This window comes from Gallinula chloropus (assembly GCF_964237585.1).
Source record: "Gallinula chloropus genome assembly, chromosome: 6".
NCBI lineage: Eukaryota > Metazoa > Chordata > Aves > Gruiformes > Rallidae > Gallinula > Gallinula chloropus.
In genome coordinates, this window is record NC_140091.1 from 16,042,917 (window position 1) to 16,061,881 (window position 18,965).

The window sequence follows — 18,965 nt, forward strand, 5'->3', positions numbered from 1 at the left end:
ACATATCTGATATAACTGTACTTGCATAGAACATTAGTGTCTTGTTGCAAGCTGCTACAATCACTTTTCAGCACAAAAGTGATGTTAGGAGCAAAAAGCACGTATGATTTCCTAAGGGGTGAGGCACAACACTCAGCAATAGAAAGTTTTGGCTTTATGCAGGAGCCAAGCATCGCCGAATGCTACACTTGGCTTTAGCATAGCGTTACCATAGCAGGAGCCCCAGGACACTCACACAAATCAAAATGGGGAGCCCACGCAGCAGAGCCCTGCTCAGGAGTGAAGCTCAAGGGAAAGCACTACAGGGCAAAAATGATTCACGTATCATACATATGCAATGTCCTGCTTGACTCATTAGAAAAATTGATTATATAATGCGTGTCCTATTGTCCAGTTGCCAAGATCTGCAGCTGGCACATTGGTAGCCATGCAATGGGGTGGGGGAAGCAAACAATTCCAGATAAGACACGCTTGGGACTTTACACAGCTGAATGAAAAGGAGAAAACTATTCCAAAATGCTGTAACAAGTAGATGATATAATCTCTGGACTCTCCATACTCAGATGGGGGAGGTGCATCATCCCAAATTACCAAAGGAATTCTTCTGACGCCCTACAGGCAATCATATAAATAAGACTGATAAGCCATTGCTTTTCTAACCAAGAGCAGACAGGGACAAGTAATGGGGGTGATAGGGGGGTTGATATTTTTGCTGTCTTTTCAGCTCCTGCATGTTGCAAAATGTTCTATGGTATGGCTAAATAAGAATGGCTATGAAGATCTGGTTGTTGCAATTCATCCTCAGGTGCCAGAAGATGACAAGATAATCATGAACACAGTGGTAAGAACATTTGCATGCATTGTTTCTCAGCAGTTGTGACTTGACCTTTCTGCTTGGAAAGTAGCATAGATCAGGTTCAGCTTCCATTCTTGAATTATTCATGGATTAATCTCATAATTAGTTACTAAACTTAATTTCTAATTTGTCTTGTCATCTGTTGTCACTTCTAGGAACACTAATTCCCTCAGACAATGTTGTAAAATCTCTGTTGGGAGACAGACTGAAATTCCTTTAAGTATGTGGTAGGTTCACCCTGGCTGGAGGCCATGTGTCCACCAAAGATGCCCTATTGCTCCCCTCCTCAGCTTGAAGGGGGAGAGAAAATAACAAAAGGCTTATGGGTTGATATAAGGGCAGGGAGAGATCACTTACCAATTACTGCCATGGGCAAAAAAGACCTGAGCGTTGTGGTCAGTTTATCACACGTTGTCTCTGCTGCTCCTTCCTCTTCAGTGGGAGGATGCCTCACGTTCTTCCCCTCCTCCAGTTCATGGGAGAAAGTCCTCTACAAACTTCTCCAACATCAGCCCTTCCCACAGGGTGAAGTTCTTCACAAACTGTACTCCATGAGAGGTGGTAAAAGAGCAATAGAAAAATAAAGACAGCATATAGAACTCATAATACAAATAAGATATACAAAACAGTGAAATTGACTGGAAAATTATGATAGATAAATGAAAAGCCGGTGCAATGTTGAACCTTGCCTATACTACAATATTTATTTATATTAATATTTCATTTTCTTTAATTTTCTAGAACATGATTAAAAATGCTTCTAATCACTTGTTCGAAATGACAAAACATCGATTTTTCTTCAAGTCTGTAAAACTTATAATTCCCAAAACATGGAAGAAAAGCCCCAACTATTCAAAATTAAAAACAGAATCATATAACAAGGTAAGATTTTGAGAACTCTTTCTAATTAGAACATGTCCTGGTACTAACCAAACCACAGTTAACCTCCCCAAACATCCAGCCCAGGTGAGCTGTGTTAGCCCAGGCTGTTTCCACACCACCTGACATCACTTCCCCATAAAAGGGGATGGGGGATGTGGCGCTCCTGGGTGCACTCCAGTGCAGCCTGAGTGTGTTTGGGGTGGTAAGGTCTGTGTTTTCACTGGGTGTGAGTGTAATTGACTGTTAGTGTTCTACTTTCACAGTGTTTTTGTCAGTAGGCTGTCTTTATTCCAACCCTGTCCATTTCTCCTGCAGGAGTGAGTGAACAGTGTGTGGTGGTCAATCACTGTTTGGGGCTGAGCTGCCATAGAACAACAAGGAAAAACCAGACCGATGAGGTTGCATTATGAATTAGAGCAAAATCCAGGACTAATCCTGGAAGTTCTTGCTCAACAGTGTTGAGAGGATTTGTAGGATTAAAAAAAATGCAGGACTGAATTTATTTAACAAGAATCACTTAGCCTTTCTCTACACTCATGTCATGTATAGCTTTGTTCTTATTATGTCAGGCAGATGTCATCATATCAGACTATTATAAAAAAAATACAGATGATCCTTATACATCACATCATAGAAGATGTAAGGAGAAAGGACAGCACATCTATTTCACACCAAACTTCCTGTTAAGTGACTATTCGACTAATGTTTATAGAGACAAAGGTAATCATTTGTATTTATTAAAATTTAAAAAAAACTTTTTAGTTGCTTGTTTCATTGTTCATATGAAATGGCCAAGATTTTTCTAAGTGATTAATGAATTTGGATACTTCAATTTGTTTGCTAAAATGAAAAAAAAAAACCCAAAACAAACCAACAGAAACTTAGAGATATTTTTCAGAAGTGGCAAATACCCATGAAATGTCTGAACTGAAATATTCACCCACAGGATCCCCAATTCTTCACACCTCTGTAAACTTTTAATATTTATTTCTCTGCACTTAAGTACTCCTGTTAGCAGTAGCCTTCCATTTATGACTGCTTAGCAAATAAACTGTCCAGTGTTTGTGTATCTTATTTTGTACTACACTGTGTCAGAAAGTGCAAGCTTTGCTGCTCTGTGGGACAGAAACCTCAAAACCCTTAAGTTTCCTTGGGAGAGTTATACCAACAAATGCAGAACAGTTCCTGCATTTATAGAGTCGAATATGAATAAAAATTCTCGTTCTGATTGCTGAACTGATGCCTTCCTAGTTTTAGCTCAAGGAAGAATTAATATTCCAATTGCTTAAATATTTCAATATCTTCCTGTATTGCTTCAGATAGCTATTTTAACAATTTAAATTAATTACTAAGTAAAACACTGAGTAGCTTCAAAACAGTGGTATATAGAATGTGCATATGCTATTCTTTTTCAACAGGACGAGCTTTTGTCCATGAATGGGCTCACTTTCGATGGGGGGTGTTCGATGAATATAATAATGATGAACCTTTTTATGTGTCTAGAAATTCTGCAAGGATAAAAGCAACAAGGTAATTTTTCCCCCATATTTCTGCATTTGCATTACATGCATTTAAACATTTCAGGAATGTTTTCAATAGTCTTGTCATCTGTGTGGAGTTTATACTTTGTAGTGTGTCCGTGACCTGTTTGTAGGATTAAAAGATGTTTAGTCAGCAACTGCTTTGCAGCCCAGAAAACCACAACTGCCTTCGGTGCTCTTTTGTAGGAGGTTCAAGAGATCATCCTGGATAATCTTTTGCTCTGTGTGCACTGCAGACTGGCCAACATTTGTTTTGTACTCATCTAACTTAACCTTAATAAAGAGCAATAATCAACTGGCTTCTGAAACCACAGAATTTAAAACACCTTCTACAGAGAGGGACAACAACTGCATAGATATAGAGAATTAGTTCAGGTTTGTCTTTTCTCCTAGCTCAGGCATACTAATACAGTCCTTTACATTGCAGTTTCTAGCAGCCTGTAATTATCATAAGAAAGAACACAAAAGACCACAAGTGTTTTATGAATCTATTTCTCAATTAGTTTGAGGACCCTGCCATGAACAGAGACAGCCTATGTGCCTATTCAGTGTCTAGTATAGAGCTGCATCAACAGCAATTTTGCTTTGGACAGCCAAAATTCAAATAACCAGATACAGACTGTGTTCTTAACCACCTTGCCTATCTTCTCCTCCCATAGCTGTCCAGACAATGTGACTGGAAAAGCTGTTTTCCAAGACTGCAGTGGAGACAAATGTGAGGAAAGAAGCTGTAGTCATGATGGTCGCCTGTATGAAAAAGGATGCCTATTTATTCCAGATAGACAGCAGAGTGTCCTGTGTTCTGTCATGTATGCACAATATGTGTCATCTGTAAGTATTGCTATACCTTACTAGACTGAAAGTTTAGGAACATTTGGTGTCTAGTCACTTATTTCTGCTGGGGAGAATGATCAGTCAGGTGTTTCTTCAATAATTTCTATCTCAAAGGATATGCATGATGCTATCATTTCTATCAAAATCTGTTCACAAGGGAAGACAAAAGAGCTACGGGAAATTATTTGACAGCTGTTTCCTGCCAATAAGGGTGAGATGCACTGCAGCCTCAGCATCCTTCTTGCTCCATAGTTGGAGAATGAGGTCAACAGGCATAGATGGAAAGTGTTCTTGCTAAATGCCTTGTCCATAAGATAACTGCAGGTTTTGATCACTCTTTATGTAAACTGGCACCCAAACTTTGTGTCTGGCCTATTACATACCATTGCAGAGCAATCCAGTATATATATCCTTAACACAGCAGCAGCAGCCCACCTCTCTTTAAAGCAGCCAAGACAACCAGGCAAGCATCCTCATGCTGGGAGAAGGGTTAGCAGGATGGATGGTCTCCTTGCAGACTAGATGTCGGTGGTATGGGAGCACAATGCCTCCAACTATTGCCCTTACTTGTCTTTGAGCAAGCTCTTTCCAAGAACTTTTATGGCTGTACTGGGCCTGGCTAGGATACAGTTAATTTTATTCATAGTGGTTTAGATTTTTGACTGAAACGGTTCCAGTAACACCCTCGTTATAGTTCTTGAAGAGAACGGGGAGTGTGCGTTGGGCTGGAAGTAAACACAGCAAGGCAGATGTCCCAAACTAACTTGAGATATTCAGTACCATATAGCATCATGACAAGAGGGGGCTTTCAGAGGGTTTGCCATCTTATGCACGGGAACTGGTTGGGCATTGGTCTACCTATGGGAGGTGGTGAGCAATTGCCTTTGTACCACTCATATTGTTTTGTTTCTTCTGTCCACTTTCAAGAAGTTGCTAAATATTCAGGCTACTAACTGTGCTGACCTTCATACTGTTCTGCTACACTATGTACATTATCGGGCTTAAATCTAGTAGGACCTCCATGAATCAGTCACTCTAAGGATCTCAGTGCTCACAGACAAAGCTTTGTTTCTGCATGCACACATACTTGCACTTAGGTAAAATCTGAGATAAGTTCTTTGGGAGCACTTCCTTTGCTTGCCTCTTCTCATATCCTGGCTGACCATGGCACAGATGATATGTGCTGGAAAAGAACCCTTCCATTTTTCCTGTGATCCACCACAAACTTTGTATTTTCTGAGCTATTTCCTTATGTTCATACTGTTGGGTTTAGAATTATTCAGAATTGTTAACAACTTCAATCTTATTTTTTTAGGCAATTGAATTTTGTGATAAAAACACTCACAATGTTGAGGCTCCAAATATGCAGAACAGGATATGCAACCACAAAAGCACCTGGGAAGTAATTATGGAATCTGATGACTTTCGAAACTCGGCTGTTCTAAATGTTCCTGTGCCCCCCTCTGAGACAACCTTCAGGTCACTGCAGGCCCAAGACAGAACAGTGGTTTTAGTACTGGATGTTTCTGGGAGCATGGCAATGGTAAGAATACACATTATAGAAGCAATTTTTAGCAAAAATCTAAGAAAAATAAAGTTAAAAAAATAAAAAAACCCCAGTGGATTCTGTAATTAACTTGATTATTTTTTAAAAAAGACTACTGTTATTCTCTTAGGTAATTTTATTCCTAAAAGATGTTACTTAGAGTTATAGGTCAGAGTTTATTTTTCTCATGTAAAATCTTAATTTTATACACTTTCCTCCCTTAGTTCCAGACCTAGAATAACAATGCCATTGTAGTTCTTCCAGCCAAATAATGCATCATAGATTGAGTTTGACACTGTATTTTTGTTATGAATTATTCTAAAATTTAAAATAAATACATAGGTCACAATATGTTAATATATTAGATTGTAATATGACAATATTACTCTTTGGAATCAAGAATGGAAGCTGACATAGTGTTACATCATTTTATCAAGGCTGAGATTATTTTTCCTTTTTTTTTCCCCCATAAAAATTTGCATACAATTATCCTTTCACAGCATCTCGTGGTATGAGATACTTTTTTTTAATGGATGCAAGGTTTAGTAAGCATCCCTGAATGTGTGCTTATTTGCATAAATACAATACTTTTATTAAGCTGTAAACAATGTGATCTGTAGATGATAAAATTATCTGGGTTGGCAAGACAGGTATTTCATAAGTTATTAACAGACGTAAAACTTAGGTGCATAACCTAATAGCTTTTTAAAAATCAGCCCAAATATTCTTTTGATGACATATGGCTTTTTGTTATCTGGAATTTACTTCTTCCAAGGTTCAGTGGTGAGTCAGTGACCACTACTCTCTTACTGAAAATAGCACAAGCTCAGTGTTTCATTTCTTAGAGGAATTCAAGCCTAAAAATAAGACTATTCATCAAAAGAAGGTAATTTAGATAACTTAAACATGTTGAGAAATATTCTTAAGCAATTGACAGTCACACCTTAGACCAAATATACATGAAGAAGCATAAAGCAGTATATGCTCCAACTGTAGTTATGGCATACATATATTAACTGTGGGATTCTCCCATAGTGCTCCATCAACATATCTATTTCCAGACATGCCATTCTAGTGCAGAGCTGTTCTTGAGGCTGATCTTCAGCAATTGTAAGAAATGATATTTTCATAATACAGATGTCTACCATAGTACATTTTATGAAATCAGTTAACAAATAATAAAGTAATACTAAACCCCACAACGAAGATAATCATGAAATAAATATTGCAAGAATAGCTAGCACCAGTTCAAGTGTAACTTTTTTCCAGTAATCAATTTGAATATTTGCATTTTAAATATCCATACTTAATATTATTTCTATTTTCAAAATACTCCATTGCTAGACTGACCTACAAATTAGGTATCATAGGTCGTGTCCTTTTGCATTGCCACTGCAAAAAAAAAGAAGTTACAAGAATCTTGCTTAGGAATGAAGTCAGAAAATGGACTTTGCCTGGTGACATCTCTCCTGGAAGCTGCAGTTCGTTGCACTTTTACAATACCAGAATGTTATTTAGATCTCTTCCCTAGAGCTGATCATATATAGCAGTTTCCTTATGGCAGATAGTTTTACATTTTTAATTGCAACCCTATCAACATAAAAAGTCCCACATTTTGCTCATAGCCATAGCTTTTCAGAAGAAATTGCACTGCAATGACGCTGGGTGTTTTTTTTCCACATACAGAACAAACGCATCGGAAATCTCAATGAAGCTGCACGGCTATTTCTGCTCTGTATTATTGAAATCGATTCCTGGGTTGCAATTGTCACATTTGACTCTGATGCATTGGTAAAAGCTCATTTGCAACAAATAACCAATTATGCAGCACGCCAAGAACTTGTTCAGCATTTGCCTACACGTGCTAGTGGAAAAACCAATATCTGTGCAGGCATACGCAAAGGACTTCAGGTAAAGTGCAATATAGAAACATCTCCTGGAAAGAATGGAAAGTGAGGAATAAGTGGGAAACAGTTGAGCATAGACTTCTTATGCAATGGTAGAGTTAAAGATAATATGATTCCTGAATCTACCTGGAGAAAATTTGGTACTGAAACTATCTGGCATTACTGTTCCATGGCATTAGAAATAGTATTACCAGAAAACAGGCCAGATGTGATATTCATGCTTCAAAAATGACATTGAAAAGTAAGATGAAATTGCACAATGAACTACAAGAATGATCTAAATTTTGGAACAGTTCCTGCAGTTGACGAGTCACAAGTCAAGCCAGCCCTTAAAACTGTGAAACCATATGCAATTCCTGAGACTGGGAAACAGTGGGGGATACATATGTTATTAGTTGTCTGTTTTATTTCCTTGGCCTGGCAGTCTGACGTCCCAGTAGATGTCACCTAATTCAAATGCAAAACTGAAAATCAGGAGCAAAGTGTAGGAAAAGGGAAGAAAAAGAAAGAGAAATGGTACAGAAAAGGATGAGAATGCTGAGGTAGCCAAGAGTACAGTGCAGAGATGAGGCTCAGGACAGGGGGACATCAAGAGGAAGAATGTCAACAGGACAGGGATCCAGGCCAGGGCAGAGGCCTCCCCCATGGGTGCTCCCTACCCCTTTCTGCCCACCTTCAGTTACCTCAAAGTCCACGCTTAGACAGAAGTCTGTCCTCTATTCCTGAAACTTTGATTGGAGATTAAAGGGTGGTTCCAGATGCTGGACATGAAGTTTTTAATACAATGTCCTTAAACATCCAGTCCCTGAACGAGCAAAGCATGTACAGCAGAATGCTTCTGACATCTTCAATTTGTGATGGGTTCCTTCCCTCTGGAAACATATATTAAATATTCATTATTTATAACTGAACACTTACTAAATCTAAGCAATAAGATGTTGTAATATCAATTGCAATAATTAATACTGTAGTAGTATTAATTAAATAGTGTTAAATGAAAATTCAAACACTTATTAAAGAATAAATTTGTCTCAAATATGAGGTTAATGGTTTTTAATCCATACACTGATTATGCCCTGTGATAAACTAGTATTTAAAAATTATTTTGCTCCTTATACCATTAATTCTTTTCTTGATGCAGTTAATTGAAGATAAAATGACTACTACATATGGTTCAGAAATTGTGTTGCTGACAGATGGACTGGACTCAAACAAAAGCGCTTGCTTTCCTTTAATAAAAGAAAGTGGGGTAAAGATTCACACCATCGCACTGGGGCCAGATGCAGACAAAGAACTAGAAGAATTTTCAAAACAAACAGGTAAATGTTCTTCATGCACTTTTTCTCTGGCATGACTATTCAAGTATGTAAATATAAAAGCATAGCAATTCCTCAGTAAACAAAAAAGAAATTTAAGAAATTTGAAAAAAAATTAATTGTAAAGGAATTTGGCTTTCGTGACAGGCTTTTTAATACAAGCAGTCAGAACTCCTTAGCTCCACAGATTTGCTTTAAGAGCTGTCTTGATTTAAAAGCAATGACAATACCCTACTGATATGGAGATTTAATTATTATATTGTTGTATAACATTCAAAAAGTATAGAATTTTATTTCTGGCATTATGTGGAATGACTAGAAGCTTCTGTATGCTTTAACTTATAAGTACTTTACATAAAGAATAGTATTTTTCTCCAACTTTTGTGGCTAGGAAATTGTAAGCACAGTGACAACCCTTATCATTGGCAAGCATAGCTGTCAGCTGAGCTGGAACTACATAATTAGCTTGAAATCAACCATTAAAAACTATCCATAGGGGTGTTGCTTCATGCTACAGCACCTGCAAATGCCATGGAAGAACGAAAACTAATTGTGTAGATGTGGAAAGCAAGCTGACTCCAAAAAAGCATGGTGAATAAGCATCCATATTTGAGGTGCACATCCTGTGCAATGTACTTGTTTTAGCAATTCAGATAACTTGGGATACCCTAATGCATTCTTCAACATCATTACATCCACATGACTATCGGAGACTCCAGAGTTGATTCTCTTCTGGCTTGTATTTTAATATAAAATTTGTTGTTTAAGTTCCACTTGTGGAATATTTAAGAATTATTTGTGCTAGAAAGAAGCCACATGGTCCTTCAGCAGTCCTCAACAAGCAGGCCTTCCTGCTTAGAACCAAAAATAAGTTTTCCAAAGATACTAAATAGATCTCTGAGCTAACACCTCCTCTAGCTCATACAACTCCACGCATTCTCTCACAACGGAGCCACACACCTGATGTAACCTGCACACCTTATGTCAGTCTGTGCATGAGGGACAAAGGTGAGAGGCGTTAGGTGGTATGGAGGGCATGTGGGCAGCCTCTGTGCACCTGAGAATGTTCCCCAGGACTCGGTGCTGCACAGTAGTCTCTCCCCTACTTTGGGATTCCAATGACCTATGCATTAGGAGCACTGTGGTGACTTGGATGATGTCTGGCACTTATGATCCTTGTTTGAGAGAGAATTGCTGCAAATGCATGAAGTGCAGATGCTTCAGTAGAGCAGTATGAAGCCAATTCACAACAAATTCGTGCACAGACCTGTGCTGAGTATGAGAATCTCAATGGACTAGAGCTGCTTGAATTCAGTGTGCATGAAAAGAAGTAAAGTTCGCATTTGGAAATAAAGATGATCTGGATTTTAAGAGTCAAAACCCACAGGATGCCACCTGTGTCTTTTCTACAGAGAAGTATTTTCAGAGCAGAATTTCACTGAAGGGTAATAATATGGGACTCTAAAGGTACTAGGAAAGCTCTAAAACCACTGTACTTGGTGATACGCCGCTGCAGGGAGGGACTTTTTGTTTTTTCAAACTTTGTTAATGGGAGATAAAATAAATTGATCACACAAGACAGGATTTACTAGGACGCATGCATTAACATATTAATAAAGAGATATGTTTCTTTTTTGATTTTGTAACAAATTGGCTGCCTCAGCAGAACATTCAGTACCAGAAATCACATAAAATTTAGCAATTTTAGAGTAAAACCCAGCATTTCTAATGCTTTTGCTCTTGACTTTCAGGAGGTTTAAATCTTTATGCTACAGATGGAGTCGTCCCCAGTAAATTAACTGAGACATTCAGTGCAATTACATCAGGAAATGGAGATATTTCTCAACAATCTATTCTGGTCTGAATTTCAACTGTTCTTTTTCATGCTATGCTTTTAGTTGATTAGTAATTTAATTTAAATGTTAATGATCATAATTGGCAGTGGAAAATAGGAGTAGGCATTTTCTACATTTCACTGCAATTAAATAAATATTTGTTTTCTGTAATTTCTTGATTCGAGAAAATAAAATCTTTATCATAATTTTCAATATTCAAGAGACTTTGAGAGAAAAAAGAATGCATAAATCCCCCAGGATGCTTAGTTCACTCATATGAAACATCTATTAAAGCACTTGAATGGTCTAACTCAAGTAAAACAGATACATTTAAAAGCACAGCTTCTCCCCTAATCCATATGTATCTTGAGACTTTTCATCTAGGCCAATTGCTAGATTAGAATTAGTAACTCCTTCCTCAATTTCTAAATATTTTAGCATAGACCCAGTTCTGTGTTTTATCCAAAATATACTACTCACATATATAGCTAGATTATAAGCAGCAGTAAATGTTGATTTGAAGAGCAAGTCTAGGATTTTTGAGTTGCTACCTTGCCTTTAATTGAATCTCTGTCCCACCTTTAACAGAAAAAAGTTTACAACAGACTATTTTCTAATTGCTGATTATATTGTTCATAAAAATTACAATAAATTATTTTAATGAAAGGAAATATTTATTTTTCTATAAATGGCCTGTGTTTTGTTTATTTCTGTCTCTCTCATTACTTACAAGCCTTACAGTCATATATGGAGACATTTTCTTTCTCTCTCTTCCAGGACTGTGACACAAACTGCAGTGGAAATACTGCTTACAGTCACAAAGCTTTAGATAGGTAGAAAAATAGTTTAGATGCAGAAATGATGGAGCTACATTTACTGTAACTTACCCTATTTAGCACCTTTTCATAGTTAAAAGCAATGTTAAAATGCAAGCAAGCATTTAATAAAATGAATCTGGGATTTTAGTAGTTTTCTTCATTCGGTAGTTGTGCAAAATTGCACTTAGTTTTCCTGTAGATAGAGACAGCAGAACTAGAAAACCTGCTGTCTTCTCTATATAACTGTATCATAAATAAGTGGGCAGAGACCTTTTTTCATTTTACTTTCCAAAAGGCAGAAGTGCTTTTCAACTCTATTCTCCAAGACTAATCTATTTTAAGTCAGCAATGAATTGATATAGTATTGTGCAACAGATGAGGAATCACTCTGAAAGCATTCAATGCTTCTTCACTAAATAGCAATAAGACAAATTTTATTTCTCTAACAGCTTGAAAGCAAAGAGCTTCTTGTTCAGCATTCTGAATGGAGGAATATTACGGTGCCTGTTGATAAAACTGTGGGAAATGACACTTTCTTCAGCATTGCATGGAATGAAAGTCAGCTTTTTTTTTTCCTGAAGAACCCTAAAGGAAAAGTATATGGAAGCTCAGACCTTACATTTGGTGAACGAGACTCAAAGAGAGCTGAACTCACTATAAGTGGCACTGCAGAGGTAAAGACCGAACACTTTCTTTTTTCTGAATTAAAATTTCCCATAGACTAGCATACAGCTTTAATTATGTAAGGGAAACAATGGCCTTGCAAAAACACAAAACATTTTCACTCTTTTTTTTCTATTTTTTTATTTTATTTGCAGGTGGGCGAATGGGAGATTTGTATTAAAAATAATCATAAAGCAACTCAAACTGTATCAGTAACAGTTATCTCTCGACCAGCATGTTCTGATGTTCCTCCTGTGCACGCTGCAGTTCACGTGCACAGGGCAAATAGCAAATTTAATCCAGTCGTTATTTATGCAGAGGTCAGCCAAGGGATTTTGCCTGTTCTTGGTGCAACTGCAGTAGCCACCATAGAGAAGGATGGTGAGGCAGCAGTAACCCTTGAACTTCTTGATAATGGTGCAGGTAAGGTTCCATATATAAAGAGAAAACCTTTGCATTTATGCATTTTGGAATTGAAGTTTGCATGCTCCCCTCTCATTAATCACTAAGGACTGAGTCATTGCTATGCCATCAGTCAAGAAAAAGACATAAGGGAGGCAGAGAACCCTACTGCTTTGGGATGGAAGGAAGCTACAAAGCTGCTTCTTGGTGAGGAAAACAAAGACCTTGGCCTTTACCTTAAAAAGCGTTCTACTTGCTTTCCTGCTGATACAGAGGGTGAAAGCAGAAGAACCATGAATGGTAGAGGGCACATTGCTCATATCTACTTTCTGAAAGTGTACTTCATATAATGATCTGCCCTCAGAAGGCAAGGTAAAAACAAGCTGTTTGAATAGCCCATCTCATATTCTTCAAAGGTGGACTGCAACCTTAACACTAGCATACCAAATGTTAGCTTTATCATGTTAAATTCAGTACATTATTATTCTTTTCAGTAACAGTGATTTTAGAACAAGAGATTTACCCACTTAAAGTTGTTAATGCAAAATGGTTCTTTCTAACAAAATACTTATGAAATGCGGGTTGTCACAGTGGGACCACAGCTATTTTTAAAGATGTCCACACTACAAGAACACTGCCAGGTTTTCTGCATAGGAATGTTCAGGTCTTACATTTATGTACGAATAACAAAAATAACCTTATTTGTCAACAGATATTTTGTTTCATAGACTCACAGAATGGCTTGGGTTGGAAGGGACATCAAAGCCCATCTAGACCCAATCCCATGCCATGGGCAGGGACTCCCTCCACTAGCCCAGGTTGCCCAAAGCCTCATCCAGCCTGGCCTTGAACACTGACATGGGGGGGGGCAGCCATAGCTTCCCTGGGCAACCAGGGAAACAATAATTTACTTCTAATATCTAATCTAAATCTATCCTCTTTTAGTTTAAAGCCATTACCCCTTGTCCTATCACTAAACTCCCTGATAAAGAGTCCCTCTCCATCTTTCCTGTATGCCCCTTTACATACTGGAAGGCTGCAATAAGGTCTCCCTGTACCCTTCTCTTCTCCAGGCTGAACAAGCCCAATTTTCTCAGCCTGTTTGAGATATTAATTCTTAATAATTCTATTCCAAGGTGCTGACGTGAAGAAGAATGATGGAGTCTACTCAAGGTACGTTACTTCTTTACGGGGAGCCGGCAGATACAGGCTAAAAGTGACTGTCCATGGGGAAAATACAAACACCAGACTTAGCCTCAAGCAAAATCGACCTTCGTATCTACCAGGCTACAAAGAAAATGGTAAAGAGCATTTATGAAACAAACAATTCTTTGCATGATGTGTATGTATGGGGGATGTAATGGTTTAGCAAATGGGATAATTTGCATTCATAAAAATTCCATTTGATTGTAAAAGATGCTCTATCTAACATTTTCACTACAAGAAAGCCCAAACAAGAACCATCTCCAAGTGCTGTTTGCCATGTATAGGATAGCATATACTTTTGTCCTAAAAAAAAATATTTCTCTTACAACTATGAAAAGGATGAATATTGTTCAGAATCTGTATTTAAGCATGTCACAACAAAAATTTCAAATGTATAAATCCTCTTGAGATTTTAAAATGTGTATTAGAGATAAATAAGTTCAGCACCCAACATTGGTATACAAACTAATGCTGGTAGAAAACTTAGCTTCTAAGCTTTCTTGGTCTTCTAGTATTTTAATGTATCTTAATGCTGAAAAAACATTAGTTGTCCTAACTGAATGTTCTCATACTTATCCATTGTGAAATTTAGAAAAATCAGCACAATAATAGTCTAAAACCGAAACTCGGATAAGGCCTGCAATATGGTTGAAGAGGTGGACAGAACTACCTTATTGCTGCCATGGCCCACCAATGTCTGCCACCAGCTTAACTGGTTGCATCATTTCCAATTTGTACACATTTCAGACTTTGTCTGCTTTTTGGGTTTCCTAAATTTGATACTGAGAATCCTGAGATGACTGTATTTTCTGTCTTTACTTCACTAACTTTCTGCTAAATTTGAATAAGCTAAAGAAAGCTTATAGGGTGAGAAGAGATAATAAAAGGTAATAAAAATTAGAAGAAAATGCAGTTCAGATTTCTGTCACGATGGAAGTTGAAAAATGTTTTAAACAGGTAAAATTTATCTGAATGCACTGAGACCTAAATTTGCGGATGAAGAAATCCAGCTAGGAAGTTTCAGCAGAATTTCAGTAAGTTCTCTCACAGTGAATACAGGAGGAGACTCTATTTATCCACCCTGTAAAGTTACAGACCTTCATGCTCATGTAGAAAACCAAACAATCATCTTGTCTTGGACTGCTCCAGGAGGTGACCTTGACAATGGAAAAGGTGAGTCAGGCACTGCATTTTCATGTGAGGTTGATATTTTTATGTGAAAGGACATACCCTGCGACCACCATTCAGGGATGAGGGCCACATTTTTCCCACCTGGCAATGTAACAAAACAGAAAGCTACCTTGATGCATATTTTAGTTCTCCTTATTTTTCATTTTAAAAAACCCTCAAACCAAGTAAATCAATTAATATTATTGAAAAATCAAACAAATAAAATTCTAGTACAACTGCTAGAGCAAGAAATCTTAGTCCATGTCTATGCATAATTTAAAAAAAAGAAGTCGGCTAACATAGACAGCACAAAGCTTTTGTCTATTTATAAAGATGTAAATTGACTACATAGACGGGGTAGCGTTCTATCCAAACTATTATGATTGTTGTACAGGAAAAATGAAACTAAATGATGAAATATACAGCATTTCTTTGCATAAATCAGAGACTGCACTTTAAAATAGACAATGAAGAGTCATGCAGATTACAGTTCATATTAAAATTTTACATTTACCTAAAAGTTTCAATAAACAGACACACAAATTAAAAAATTCTCAACTTTTTAAATTGCTATTTAGCAACTATATGTCTAAAAATTTTGGGTTGTTGCTTCTGCTAACACGGTGAGTTCCTTGCATTAAAGGTTAACATAGAAGGTCCTGCGCTGTTTTGGAGGTGGCATATCATGTACATCTCTCTACTACCTAAAGAGGGAATGCTATTGATAAGAGGAAGACAGGAGGAAGAGTGGAAATCCTTGTAAAGATACTGACTTGAAATAGAGCAGGACCCCCCCTCCTCTCCCAACCACATTTATAGCAGTGTAACTACGTGTTTTTTGATTACGAATGTGAGAATCATTTTGATTTTACAGTTTTTGCTATCAAAACCTCATGCTGAAAGAGAGCATACAGACCAGATGCAAGGCCTGCCCCTTCTATCTATGCATGTATCTTAATTGCCATTTCACCTTATGCTTGTATTTGGATAGAAGTTTCTCATCTAGCTGCATTTTGCACACACCTGCACAAAGCTAAGAGAGATGACAAAACTATTTTTTGATGCGGATTCAATTTCAATTTTTAATGGAAAAGTTTTTCGACTCAGCAACAAAAGACACTTGACACTAAAGTAATGCTTAAAAGCAAACTTGCCAACCCTCCATGCTCAGAAATAGTAGTAAAACAGGAATAATCTACACATTTTTTTTACAAAATGGCTCTAGAAGTCTCATACTGGCACCACAAGCAGGGATATTAAGACTTCTATGCTAATTTGTGGTTAATGAATGTATTTGTGGGTTTTTTTTTCCTAGCTGATCACTACATAATAAAAAGCAGTGAAAATCTCCTGGACCTAAGAGATCACTTCGATCGTGCTACTTCTGTAAATTCCTCTGATGTCATACCTAAAGAGGCTGGTAGAGAAGAAATGTTTGAAATTAAATTAGAAAGTTTCACAATGGAAAAAGACATCATAATCTACTTCGCTCTACGTGCTGTTGATGATACCAACTTGATGTCAGAGGTGTCTAATATAGCACGAGCCACATGGTTTGTTCCTCCTGCGGCTGTAGATAATGACAGCAACAGTGATGGTGCTAACAGTACAGTAATAGCAGCGACAGTAGGTCTGTGCATTGTATTTGTTTGTATTATAACTTCAACTCTGTGCATTTTACAAAAACGAAAGGGAAGACTCCATTTATTGAAAGAAATGGAAAAGAATGCATAAAATTTACTGTAACTTTTATTACACAAAGTAGCAGAAAGTTAAAAGTAGAGAAAGAGGTATTTGTACAATCAAAAAATCAGTGCACAGATTTTCAAAATGTCTTCTATTCAAGTACATGTACACTGATTAAATGTTAAACATGAAAGCACATATTCAGATATATAGTGAAATACAGTATGTATTGTCATTATTTGTTTCTATGTGATAAAAATACTTAATCCATCCATTTTTCCAATGAAGTGTGGATTCTTAAACGAAGAAGGCAAAGAAATACGATACTTTCCTTACTCTTATTCACCACATAGCAATCAAGTAAGGCACAGTGGGTAAGAGATCAGAAGTATTGTAATGATTTCCTATGTATCTTTCACATGTCGTCAGTTAGGCTTAGCAAACCAAGGAAAAAATATGTACCTCCAGGCTGTTTATTTTTCAATATGTATATCTTCAGGTGTGTAGAAGAATTGAGTATATAAATACTTTCAGAAGGAGAGTTGCAGAGTACATGCAAATGAGCACATGGAAAATGTTCCTAGGTGGAAATTAAAGACAGCTATAAATTTAGAGTTAGAATACACTGCTTTATAACAAGAGGTAATTTAAAAGTTGCTAATGGAGGAGTGTGGGGTATACAGGGAAAAGAATTATCTGAATGATTCTTAGGTTGCTGACTAGCAAATTAACAACTGGCTCAAACCAGAATGCTTTAGATTTCTTAGAGGGCGGCACACTTTTTAATCTCTGCCTTCCAAAAGCTGGGAAGAATGTACAATAATCCAAAAATTTTATGTTCAATAGCCAGATTATCATTCACAGTCTAGCATTCACAGTATTTCTGCTGCATACAAAGGGTTTGGTATGAAATACTTCATGCAATCACAAAATATGTGTCGCAGCATGGTTCCTGCAACTATTTTTCCCAGAGTTACATAAAAATATGACAGACTTTACATAGCCAATCTCCATGACCTGTCAACTCATCCATTACTCGGAAGGATGAGAGCTGCAGCAGTCTATTGTGTGGCGGTACTGACATCTAGTGGGCTCCAAGAACACTTCAAGTTTTCCCAAATGTTCAAAAAATACAGTACTTAATTTAGTACTTAAGGCTGGCTCTTACTATAGCAGTAGGAAGAAGATTTATTTTAATTAGGAGCTTCAGTTTACTGAACTCTGTCTATAGTAAAAGCTCTGAAGAACTCAATTCAAGTAACTCAGGATTCAGCAATCCCTGAACATCTCTGCAAAAGGCAGACAAAATTTGCTCTTTCCATGCTTCCTGGTGAGCAAGTGCAAAATGACAGGGTAAGATTGACTGTTTTCAATGATTATGTTTACAGTAACAGAACGTATGCTCAAAAGCTATGTAGGAAAAGATGCAATTATTAGAGGTAAAACTGTATCAGCTTTATTCTGCAATATGGTCTTCCCAGTGCTTTTAAACTGCTTCCAGTTTCATACACAGACCTCACGGTGTTCCATGGAGAAGATAAATTATTCCTATGCCATGTGTGGAGAACCTGTAGTACCACATGATGAAGTGACTTCCTCAGTCACCCATGGTAGAGCTGCAAATACACCTCCAGCCATTAAACTATCTTTGCACACTGCTGCAAGGATCAGTGGAAAAGGAGCATTAATTCCACTCAGCTGTAGTTCCTGAGCGGAAGTGTGCTGTTGAGAACAGCTGCTTTCCGGTTCTGTCAAATCCCGTCCCCAGACTTTCCATGAAAGCCTGATTGTACAGAGGCCAGGCAGCTGGCACTACTGATTTTATCATCTTTGTCTGGTTATTATCAAGCTAAGCTCACAGTTGTTAACATTGGCACAGAAGCTACAGACTCACACACAAATAAATGCCCTTACCTATTTTAGCAAAACAAGCTTTGACTATTAAATAGAAATAAAATGTAATAATGTTTATTTAAATTGACGCATTGTGCTCCATTTATTTTAAAGTGTCTTTTCATTACATTAATAAATATTAAATCAAATTTACCTTCAGATTTTCACACACATCTATTTTACAAATCTGGTTCAGGATTGCTGCTATTCTTCAAAATATTAGTTGGAGTTTCGCAGAGTTGTGTCTGGTAATACACAGCCAGAACTCTTCATTTCCCACTGCTTAACTGCATTAAAAGACAACATAAACAAATAAATATTCACCAAACAGCTGCTTTATGCAAAGATATGCTTCAGGTATATAATCATGAGTGGGAAGGGGGACAGTGTATTAACACACAGTGACACAA

At 37.2% G+C, this 18,965-nt stretch overlaps 1 protein-coding gene across 1 annotated transcript; it reads left to right on the forward strand.

Moving 5' to 3' along the window:
• Positions 1-676: 676 nt before the first annotated feature.
• Positions 677-16,710, forward strand: LOC311193161 (calcium-activated chloride channel regulator 1-like; the record flags this gene model as incomplete). Its single annotated transcript, XM_084265887.1, has 14 exons — positions 677-841; positions 1,598-1,738; positions 2,308-2,458; positions 3,157-3,268; positions 3,939-4,110; positions 5,429-5,656; positions 7,346-7,570; positions 8,708-8,885; positions 10,634-10,740; positions 11,985-12,209; positions 12,354-12,621; positions 13,737-13,901; positions 14,764-14,979; positions 16,292-16,710. Exons 1-14 carry the CDS (start codon positions 683-685, stop codon positions 16,708-16,710), a joined length of 2,766 nt encoding a protein of 921 aa, XP_084122013.1. The 5' UTR covers positions 677-682.
• Positions 16,711-18,965: the final 2,255 nt, after the last annotated feature.